This window comes from Haliotis cracherodii, unplaced genomic scaffold (assembly GCF_022045235.1).
Source record: "Haliotis cracherodii isolate W230 unplaced genomic scaffold, xgHalCrac1.p SCAF_21, whole genome shotgun sequence".
NCBI lineage: Eukaryota > Metazoa > Mollusca > Gastropoda > Lepetellida > Haliotidae > Haliotis > Haliotis cracherodii.
The window spans coordinates 8,702,976-8,715,600 of record NW_027266277.1 but is presented as its reverse complement, the minus strand read 5'-3'; the positions used below and the strand labels follow the sequence as shown (position 1 = coordinate 8,715,600).

The 12,625-nt window shown below is 39.3% G+C and overlaps 1 protein-coding gene across 1 annotated transcript; it reads right to left on the bottom strand.

The window, feature by feature from the left end:
* Positions 1-3,405: 3,405 nt before the first annotated feature.
* Positions 3,406-10,052, bottom strand: LOC139470938 (hyaluronoglucuronidase-like). The gene is made up of 10 exons (XM_071253261.1): positions 9,832-10,052; positions 9,210-9,370; positions 8,855-9,028; positions 6,396-6,540; positions 6,083-6,133; positions 5,738-5,938; positions 5,446-5,560; positions 5,210-5,322; positions 4,218-4,361; positions 3,406-3,725 (listed from the first exon to the last, which is right to left on the bottom strand). Exons 1-10 carry the CDS (start codon positions 10,017-10,019, stop codon positions 3,569-3,571), a joined length of 1,449 nt encoding a protein of 482 aa, XP_071109362.1. The 5' UTR covers positions 10,020-10,052; the 3' UTR covers positions 3,406-3,568.
* Positions 10,053-12,625: the final 2,573 nt, after the last annotated feature.

Sequence of the window (12,625 nt, the reverse complement as noted above, 5' to 3'; positions counted from 1 at the left end):
ACATGACATCTAACGAACATCTAACATACCATCTTACATGACATCTTACATACCATCTAACATGACATCTAACATGCCCTCTGATATATCACCTAACATGACATCTAACATACCATCTAACATTACATCTGACATGACATCAAACATGACATCTAACATACCCTCTAGCATGATATCTAACTTACCATCTTACATACCAACTAACATGACATCTAGCATGACATCTAACATACCGTCTAACATATCATCTATCATGATATCTAACATACCCTCTAACATATCATCTTAAATGACATATAAAATGACATATAACATGACATCTAACATACCATCTTACATGACATCTAACATACGATCTAACATGCCATCTAACATGATATCTAACATATTATCAAGCATACCATCTAACATACCATCTCACATGGCAACTAACATACCATCTAACATACCATCTCACATGGCAACTAACATACCATCTAACAAACTATCTCTCGTGACAGGTAACATACCATGAAACATACCCTCTAACATATCATCTAACATGCCAAATAACATGACATCTAACATGCCATCTAACATGATATCTAACATATCCTCTAACATGCCATCTAACATACCATCTAACATGACAACTAACATACCATCTAACAAACTATCTCACATGACAATTAACATAACATGAAACATACCATCTAACACATCATCTAACATGATATCTAACATACCCTCTAACATACACTCTAAACATGACATCTAACATGACATCTAACATACCCTCTAAAATGACATCTAACATACCATCTAACATATCATCAAACATGATATCTAACATACCATCTAAAATGACATCTTACATACCATCTAACATGACATCTAACAAACCCTCTCACATATCATTCACAATGACATCCAACATGACATCTAACATGACATCTAACAAACCATCTACCATGACATCTAACATACACTCTAACATGATATCTAACATATCATCTTACATGACATCTAAAATACCATCTAACATACCATCTAATATACCATCTAACATTCCATCTAACATATCATCTAACATGGCATCTAACAAACCATCTACCATGACATCTAACATACCCTCTAACATGATATCTAACATATCATCTTACATGATATCTAACATACCATCTAACATACCATCTAATATACCATCTAACATTCCATCTAACATATCATCTAACATGACATCTAACATACCGTCTAAAATACCACCAAACATACCCTCTAACATGTCAACTTACATGAAATCTAACATATCATCTAACATGCCATGTAACATACCATCTCACCTGACACCTAAAATGACATCTAACATACCCTCTAACACATCATCTAACGTGACAACTAACATACCATCTAAGAAACCATGTAACACACCATCCAACATGAATTCTAACATATCCTCTAACATACGATCTAAGATACCATCTCACATGACAACTAACATGATATCTAACGTACCATCTAACATATTATCCAACATACCATCTCACATGACATCCAGCATACCATCTAACATACCATTGTACATGACAACTAACATGACATCTAAAATACCCTCTAAAATGACATCTAACATACCATCTAACATATCATCTAACATGACATCTAACATACCCTCTAAAATGACATCTTACATACCATCTAACATGACATCTAACATATCATCTTACATGACATCTAACATACCATCTAACATATCATCTAACATGACATCCAATATACCATCTAACATACCATCTAATATACCATCTAACATTCCATCTAACATATCATCTAACATATCATCTAACATGACATCTAACATACCATCTAACATACCATCTAAAATACCATCTAACATACCATCTAACATATCATCAAACATGACATCTAACAAACCCTCTAAAATGACATCTTACATACCATCTAACCTGACATCTAGCATACCCACTCACATATCATTCAAAATGACATCCAACATGACATCTAACATGACATCTAACAAATCATCTAACATGACATCTAACATACCCTCTAACATGAAATCTAACATATCATCTAACATGCCATGTAACATACCATCTCACATGACAACTAACATGCCATCTAACATATCATCTCAAATGACACCTAACATGACATCTAACATACCCTCTAACACATCATCTAACGTGACAACTAACATACCATCTAAGAAACCATGTAACACACCATCCAACATGAATTCTAACATATCATCTAACATACGATCTAACATACCATCTCACATGACAACTAACATGATATCTAACGTACCATCTAACATATTATCCAACATACCATCTCACATGACATCCAGCATACCATCTCACATGACATCTAACATACCATTGTACATGACAACTAACATGACATCTAAAATACCATCTAACATACCATCAGGAGTGGTCGGGTTGTCTAGTGGTTAAAGCGTTCGGTCGACCAGGGTTCGATTCCCGACATGGGTACAATGTGTGGAGCCCATTTCTGGTGTCCCCCGCCGTGATATTGCTGGAATATTGCTAAAAGCGGCGTAAAACCATATTCACTCACTCTAACATACCATGTAACATGAATGTAACATAAAATCTAACATACCATTGTACATGGCAACTAACATGACAACTAAAATACCATCTCACATGACATCTAACATACCATCTAACATACCATCTCACATGACAACTGATATGACATCTAACATACCATCTCACATGACATCCACCATGTCCCCTCACATGACATCTGACATATCATCTCACATGCTGATAATGTGTGTACTTATATTGTGCTAGGTTCAAACAGCTAACATCATTCCCCCGGTCAGTGGATCAGTGTACACTCCTGGAGAGTATACCATCCAAGCGCTAGAAGGTTAACTGCCACGTTACCATCTCATGCTACTGGATACCCATTCACTGCTGGGCGAACAGAGGCACATTTCGAACTAAATCACTTGCCTAAGGGGACACCACGTATGCTTCAGTGTGGGGACAGGAGTCAAGCTGCGGAGAACGATGTTGCTTAACTTAACCTGATCAGTGACATGTGCGCTTTGCACAGGACCACGTACAAACTACGTGCCGCAGTCTATAATTGTAGGTGACAGACACATGTTAAAGAAAAGCTGTATTTATCTGCTACGTCCACAGTCACAATCTGTACTTTTTCACACACAGCAGGATAAGTGCGAAATTAAAAAAAACCTATCAGTGCAATAATGTTTATTATGCCAGTCTATGGTAGTTGGCAAGACTAGGTTATTGCAGTTGGTGAAAATGAAGAGAGTCTATGGGCTTCTTTATATAATATTTTTAAAGATAACAACAACAGTTGTTTTCTGAAAACTATTTTCATTTCACTGGCTTTATGTCAGTGCAGTTAACACAACGAACATGAAGGCATATTATTTCCTTATTCAATTATACAGATGGTGTAGCTGAATTAGTTTATATGAATAATTGCACTGATTCAAAATCTGAATATGAGCATGAAGTCACATGGCCAGAGGGGTAAAGTGTCAAGACCATAGGACTTATTTGCTGGTGCATGCTGAAACTCCAGCCTCTGGGAATACCAGGAACCCAAATGATGTCGGTGGCATGGTAACGTCTGTACTCAGCTTGCTGGGTGTCAGGGGAGGTAGATCGTCGTTGACCAGGTTGATGGGTGCTCCATTAAGGTTCACGGTACTTTTAATAACAGAAACAAACTGAGTTAGCCTTTATTCAGTTTGTTTGTTTGTTTGTTGTTTAATATCTGTAGATAATCGAGTATGGACCAGACAATCCAGTGATTGACATCATGCGCATCGAGCCACGTAATTGGGATACGACATGCATCAACCAAGTCAGCAAGCCTGACCACCCGATACTGTTAGTCGCCTCTTACGACAAGCACAGTCGCCTTTAAAGGCAAGCATGGGTTGCTGAAGAACTATTCTACCCCGGATCTTCATGTTTTTTAGTCAGTTTTTCAGGGTTGGTACACTAAATACATTAATGGAAGTGCGCCTTATTAAAAGATTCCAAGTTCCTTTTTTTGCAGCTAAAAAGGGAATTTGACTGTGGCCAGCTTTCACACTACATCTGTGGGTTACCTTACATTCAGGTAGTATACCGTATATTACATTCAAGTATACCGTACTCAACCTACAATGAAGTTATTCATGACACAAGACATACGTGGCTGTAAGATTGTTGTTGGGTGAGGTGAGCCAGTACACATCTCTAGTCTGTCCAGCAAACTGGGGTACGGTCAGCGTGACGTCAGAGGTGTGGAGATTCATGGCGTAAACTACAACACTGCCTGCACCATATTTGTACACGCTGAAGTTAAGGTAAGATATGATTTTGTAGTCTTTGTTCTGTCATATATTATATATTAAACATATCTTATATATTACTTGGACAGTCTATTATATTTAAACATTCAGGCAATTTCTCCTTTTTTATAAAAATGTTGTTATGGACAAACTGAAAAGAACTCCAATCGGACAATAGCATGTCGATAAATTCACTTCCGCATTACATACAACATAAATATAACATCAAAAGGCAGATTCGTTGACCAGTAAAGGTACAATACACCTTTAAAATTAAAAGCAAAACAAACTGATTTTCAACGTTGTGATCCTCTGCCATTCCTGGTTGTTTTGACCGTCAAGGGACAACTGGGAACCCTCCTTTTCAAAACCTGAATGAACTGTCCCAGGCGCTGCGCCATGAACGACAGAGGATCTCAATGTTAAAAATCAGACGTATCACATGCATCACAAGGAGACGTCTGGCGGATGCATCTGTGAGAGGGATGGATACTAGGTTGACAATAATCGTTTTTCACGGAATAATGTGGCAGTCCGAATGGTGGTGTCGGCTAGGTGCTGATACTTTTCAGCGTTGTTGAAATAAACGTTTTCAGACTTCTTCGTACAAAGCAAATGCATCGGTAGCGATTGCTAGTGTCAGCTTCATTGTGGTAGTGTCAGGCGTTCTGTTTGTCATTTAACTACTCTTTTGTCGTGTGCGCAACAATGAATCACACCAGACATTTCTTAAGTGGTTTGAGCTTAATTAATGCCTACAGGAAGTCGTGCGTGCATCGTGTGCTCCCTACATTGATTGTCCCATTTGTCTTCCAGCTAGTATTCGTTGAATTGAAATGCTACTGCGCTCACCTGGTTTGCTTGGCGCAGTGGGCATACACTCTGACAGACTTATCGGCCGTGGATGTGAGGTTGAAGACGTGACTTCCAACCAGTCTTTTGTACAGTACAGTCAGCCAGTAATCCTGATAGAGACAACATCGTCAGTGACCACTGTCATCCCTGATGTACAATGTTACAATGTGTTGGTATTAGCCTTGAAGAGAAAGGTAATCTAGATTGTGTGGTGCAAGTAATTCCCTACTTACTGGGTTGGGGTAGAAGGTGTTTTGTTGTACCAAACTATAGTTTCCTCCATAGAAATCCTGGCGGAGAACAGCTTTCACACCCATTTTGGCACTGAGACCCAGTTTGTCCATCCACCTTAAATATAACATTGAGCACCTGACATTCTGGTATATTGGCAGGAGTCTCTGTAGCTACAATACATCCGGACTGACCTAATAGCAGTACTCTTGGCATCGACTTATGAGTCTTGTGTATCAGCGTGTAAGTGATAACTATGGCATGTGATTATGATCAGATGTAGTCTGTACGCACAAGAATCCTGCAACATATGAGTTGGATATCCCGGGAGTTCCTGTGTTGTAGGCTGATGACGTCTCGCCCAGCCACACTGGTTTCCCGGGGATGCGGGCATTTCCCATAGCGAGAAAAGATTCGATCTTAGACTTGAGGCTGTCCATTATGCTTGTGTCCATGAACATACTGAGCACTGAATGTCTACCATCAAAGTAGTAACTGTTAAGAAGAAAAAGCGGTGAACGAAACAGCATGTAAATAATAGACCTTGTTGAAGGAACAATAGTCAAGGTTTTAGAATGATACATCAAAATAGTAAATATAATAATGTTAATAATTTGATTTTGACATTTGACAACTTACTGGTGGACTGTAGCAGCGTTGATAACACCTCCACCATCTCCTTTTAAGAAACTGCAACAGGGCGAAACAAAACTAACCTACAACACATATTCCATATGGGATGATACTTCACAATAATTTTCACTTCAGCAGCATTTCTCTCTAGACCAGCATCCTAAGTATTAACAAATGACTAACAATCTTGTCAACCAGGATAAGCATTTGTAAAGCAGTGGTGATCAGAAAGCACTGTGCGATTGCGTCATTTTACCAGTACATTGAACATATCTTTTCGTTGCAAGAACAACATGCAGGTGCAGTGGCACACACTTACTCGTCCACGTACTGTCCGACACCTGTAGTATCTGGGCCGATGATCAATGACTTTTCAAATGGTAGAGACTGTAACTCTCTCTGTAAAACAGCAAAGTCGTCGCCCAGCTGCTCCGGAGACACACTCTTTGGGAAAATATCAGGTTCTGTGTGGACATGTTTAACACAATCAACACATCTATCAACGTCCTATATCTTGAAATAATGGAAAAATTTGACAAATCGTTTAATTCTATATTTTCAAAATAGCACAAAGAGTGGGTGTTGGTGGGTGGGTCCGTCCGTCCGTCTGTCTGTCTGTCTGTCTGTATATGTTTATGTTTATATGTGTATAAGGGTGTGTGACCCCCCAAATACCCACAAAATACAAATATCGTCAGTGTAACAAAATGTAACACACCTACATGTGAAACTTGCCCAATAATAATTGAAGACTGACAATTTCAATTTTGCTAAGATAAACTATTTACTGTTAAAAACAACATGAACTGTCGCAGTAAAGATGTCATATATGTTTTAACATGTGCGGGATGTGGTGAGCATTATATTGGAGAAACTGGTATGCAACTAAAATACCGCATCATTGTTCACAGACAACAAATTCGAGATCCAAATGTAAAATGTATAAATGTAAGCAAACACAATGGTTAGTGCGGGAGTGGCCAATTTACTGTCTTTCTGTTTTAGAAATTGTTTAACAATGACAAACGTTTACGAATGGAAATGGAACAGATGTTCAATTTGGCTTTTGAAACCTAAACTTAATTCAAAATTTTAATTTTCAAAACTCCCCATGTAGTATTTATGCCTCCTACTATTATCACTAACTATAACGTCATAAATTGAAAAAAATTATAAAAACAACAACTATGAGGTCATAGGCTTTATGACGTCAAAAATATAACGTAGGACTAGTCACTGTTACGTCATAGGCATTATCATGCAACAGATACTACTGTTGTGCGTCGACAATGACTACAATGTAAGTTAAAGTCTTCATTACACCCGAAGAGCCGTTGAACGGGGACAGATCTTGTGTGGATAAAGGAGTTTTGACAAGCACGAATATCTGGATTGTTTTTATTTACTACATATACACCTGATGAAATCACTTGTTTATATATATAAACGAATTTCTACTTCACGAACCATAGCCAACGTGTGGTGGCTGCAAGGTTCCCAGTCTAACTAACTGCGAAGGATGTAATATAATCTTAACACTTTGCATGACTTCATGACAATCTGGGGCGGTCGGGTAGCCTAGTGGTTAAAGCGTTCGCTCGTCACGCCGAAGACCTAGGTTCGATTCCCGACATGGGTACAATGTGTGAAGCCCGTGAAGCCCGTGAAGCCGTGATATTGCTGGAATATTGCTAAAAGCGGGGTAAAACCATACTCACTCACTCACACTCATGACAATCTTGGCTACCGCGCCTTCACTACCGCAACTCCAACAGCCATCCATTCCGAAACGGTGTTATCTTTAAGAATGATGCTCCTTCCTTTGCCACTGTTAATATGTAGCCAGCGGATTTCAGCAGGTGTAAGAGAAAGCATAGAAGATGATCCAAGATCAGGAAGACCTTCAACTTACACCACTAAGGGAAATGTTGATAATGTGTATCGATATGATTTTGGATGATCAACGACTCACCACACGTCGCATAGCCGAAACAGTAGGCATCTCGTAAGAGTTGAGAACATTCTGAGGGATGAACTAGACATGACAAAGGTTTCAGCACGCTGGGTTCCGAGGCTTCTGACTCCTAATAAGAAACAATCCAGGTTTATCTTTTCTCTTCATTTTGAAGCAGATCCAGCTGGTTGTATTGAGCGTTTTCTACTCATGAGTGAGTCATGGGTTCACCACTATCATCCAGAGACTAAACTACACATAAAACAATAAAATCTTCTGAAGTCTCCAGCTCCAAAGAAGCCAAAATCTGTTTCATCAGCTGGCAAGATGATGACATCATATTCTGGGATGCCAAAGGAATCCTACTAGTGGAGTATCTCCCGAACGGATTGAGTTATTCCAACAGGACAATGCATCTTTGCAATGCTTAACTGTGGTACCATCAGATTTCCACCTCTTCCGTAACTTGAAGAAATAACTATCTGGTAAGCAGTCTGCAACTGGAGGACTTTTTACACCACCATATGGAAGCCTTCTACACCAATGGGATCCAGGCACCCGATCAAAGTGCCGACCTTTGTTGGTTTATGGTAAAACATAGTTTGCAGTTTCGGTCAGAAACGATATGTATTTAATCTTTCCAGAACTATTTTCGTAGGTAAGGTGACATTGAGTAAATATAGTATGCATTCTGGACTAGGGACATGTATGAAGACGATATTCATACCTTCATCAAAATATATGATGAACCTATTGCTAGTAATGCCACAGACTTCTGACATTTAGAACAATTAAGTGAGTATATGAACAAAACAAACGCTTACCGTTTCCAAGTTCAAATCCATAGATGGGATACCCTTTGTCCGCAGTGTACTTCAACAATACAAGGGCATTTAATGGATCCCACTGAGCTCCATCTCGTTTCTTGGCGTTGATGCCAAAGATCATCTTCCATCCAACCTTCTTCACAAACATGTTGAAATTGTCCCAGTCTTCCGCTTTATGGAGAGGTAATAAAATACTGACTGATGCTTACGTAGAATAGTTTAGCTACCTAGCGTTAAATGAATGTGCATGTTTAGCTACATACCCAGTGGCATGTAATCAACAACAAAAAAGAATCAATTAATCAATAACTCCAAGTACTTCCTGGACAATACGTAAGGCAGAATAGTTTACCTGTCATGGTGAAATTTGTTGTAAAGGGCGGGCGAACCAATTTGGAAACATCTTTCTTTCCGAGTCGGTTAGGGTCAAAGGTGAGCGAGTCGCATGCCGTACCCCCGATGCGGAGAAACGATGGACCGATCCCCTTTGCAAGATTCAACATACGTCCATTTCTAGAGAAAGAATTCACGAGTAGGCTTTTAAGCCGGACAATCAATATGAGATGAATAACATTTTGATTGGAAATGTAATTTCGGAACAACTACAGAGCAGAATTCGTCGACAGCCATCACACTTTAGTGTATAAGACCATCAAGTAAAAGGGCTAGGGCTACTGGTTCTGTCCTGAATCGACCATATCTCCATCATGAGAACAGGAAGACCTTGATGACAATTCCTAAACTAGAGACTCTTTTAAAATAATCACAACTCGATATCGAATGTGACCTCCACCGACCATTATCGCACTGAAATCGCTGTGAAAAGCTTACAACCAAATTCTGGAGGTCTGAAGGAGGAATAAACTTCAATTCGTTCTCAATATTTCAAAGTCGCTCATTCGTTGTCACGCATTCAGTGTGCTCGTTAGCATCGTGGACTACGTTACCGTGTCTGCAGTAACAGTTATCTTTACCTGAAGTCAAATCCTTCCCAATTGTCCTGCATCAAGTAGCAGTCCAGCGTGACCCCCATGAATACATCCTCATCAATGTCCTGGATCACCTTCTCTACATCAACTTTAATGGAAATCTCTGGTGTCTGGAGGGTCACTTGTTGCAAACAATAAATACAAAAAACAGCAAAAACTGGCAAAACAGACATTTTGCCATCTGTTGGCAAATAAAATCGCTGTAGTTAAACTTTCCAGACCTCAGATCTTATCAAATATAACACCAGGTGAAGGTTGAGCACTTTTTATCAGTTTAAGTATGTCAATAGGACAATGCAATGTATGGAATATTGTACTTGTAATATTATTTGCAGGTTTCAAAGTTTGGTTAATGTTTAAGTTAATCGGTTTAATAACAAAACTTTAATGTGAACATATTTGCTGAGTATATGTAACAGGATTAACGGTATATTGGTGTTCAAATTATCGACAATACATATACTTGGTACTTTGAATTTTAGAGGATTTCCACATCACCAGTTGAAAGAAACTTAAGAAACCTGAAATTCTGGTATGTTTTCGTCTTTGAATTACATATTACACCATCTTGAATTGAACACATACAATTTCTCTCTAAAATCCAACCGACATAATTTAAACTATTGATGGCTATTGGATGAGGGTAATCCTGGCTTGTATGATGTATTCACACATCGAGAAGAGCGAAATCCTCTACAAGACTACAATATATAAAAGTTAGGGGGAAAAACTACTTGTTTCCTTCAATTGTAAAGGATAGAGTGTCGATTTTTACTTACGCCGTCTTGAACAATTTGGAACAGTCGTGTCACTGTGTTATAATATTTACCATGCCAAAGATAGAACCGATTGAATTGTGTTCAAATATGTATTCATGAAACCGTTATATACACATGCACGGTAGTTAAGCACCACCATATTCATAGTCTCTTGATTTCGCGTGTTGGAATCAGAAATACGAAATATAATGAAGTATGACTGAATTAGACTTCCATAGTTTCATGAACCCAAATTAGGCCAAGAAAGACCTCTAACAGAGAAGATAGACGTCTTTTCAGGATAGTCAGACAAAATCCATTTGCCACTTCAACAGATTTAAGACTGCAGTGGATTATCCATCAGAGACTCTCGACGATGACCGTAAGGCGTCTCCTCAGAGCGGCTGGTTATAACGCCGGAAGACCAGTAAAACGTCCTCAACTGACCAAGAGGCACATGCGGAATCGTCTCATATGGTGTCGTGCCCATAGTCGATGGAACGTGGCCAACTGGAGAAGGATCAATTGGTCTGACGAGTGTCGAATGCTGCTACGAACTGTTGATGGTCGAATACGTGTTTGGAGGCAACGTAATACTCGTTTGGCACCAATGAACATCCAGAAGACCTAAGCATGTGGCGGGGTGTCTGTCATAATATGGGGTTGTGTTTACTTCGGCTGCAAACTTCCGCTGGTGTCAATTCGTGGAAACCTGAATGGCCAACAATATCAAGATGCCGTTCTTCGTCCAGTGGTAGTCCCTCATGCTGACAACCATCCTCTTCAGACAAGACCTGTTTACATGGACGACAATGCTAGACCACACATATCTCGGGCAGTTTGGGCTTATTTGCGTCAAGAAGCTATTGCCACTCTTCCTTGGCCGGCCTGTAGTCGGGATCTTAATCCGATTGAGTATCTCTGGGACATTCTTGGCCGAAAAATCAGACATCGTAATCCCCCAGTTCAAAACCTCGCTGGACTTGAAGCCGCTCTTCATGGAGAATGGATCCGTTTGCCTCAGAGAAGCATTCAACGACTTTCATAAACTTGCTTTGGTACAACTTTTGCATCACATGAGGTTTACATATACGGTTTCTCGTTATAATAGTCATCATTAAGTGCCAAAAGTAACAGCTCACAAATATGGTGGGTGGCGCTTAACTTTTGTGCATGTGTATATTTGAATAAAAATTCGCGAAAATAAGACTTAACATATAAAATAACCCCCATTTACAAAATACATTGAACAAATACATATATACTGAACAACAAAAGTTCCTGTGACATTGAATAAGATTTAATGCAAAGTTATGTTTTTTCACCAAATCTGAAACAATTTCGGTGTGCAACAGATAAAAGACTCCTGTAAGTGTTCAAATGGTTTAATTTGCCATACTGACTTCAGAAAATGCGTGATTTCATTAAAAAAAACCCTGAACATGCCAAAATGTCAATTTACAAATCACGTGCTTGACGGTGGTTTTCTGTCAAAATAGGACGTCTGGCGGGTCTTCTGGCGAAAATCCCTGCACATCTGAGGCGACGACGTACGGTTTGTGAAGATTGTCGTCGAAGGCCAGGGATGCTTTTTGCAGTCACTGTTGCTGGCTGGAATCGAATTCGTAGGTGTGTTGTTTGAATCCAGTTGCCTTGTCGATTATTGGTTACGCGTGGCCTGCCACTCCGTGGATGGTCTTGACTGCATTCGTCTGTTGCCAACGTTACCAAATACACCAAATGGTGTTTCCGTGGACGTTAAATTGTCTCAATCCTGCTTCAAGCATACCAATAGCTCGCAGACATTTTCGTGTTATTTCGTAATGTTGAATAATTGCGTAATTTTTTTTTTTTTTCTGAGTGGTTGTTGTCAGCACGATGCTAAACAATGCATATGGAATCCCGTTAACGCACATGTTTTTTTACCCATTCTTGGGTAGTGAAATGCATGGGGCTCGCATAAAAGTCAACTTTTGCAAGGAATGCATGTAGCAGCTGCGTTTTTGTGACTTGATTCCATA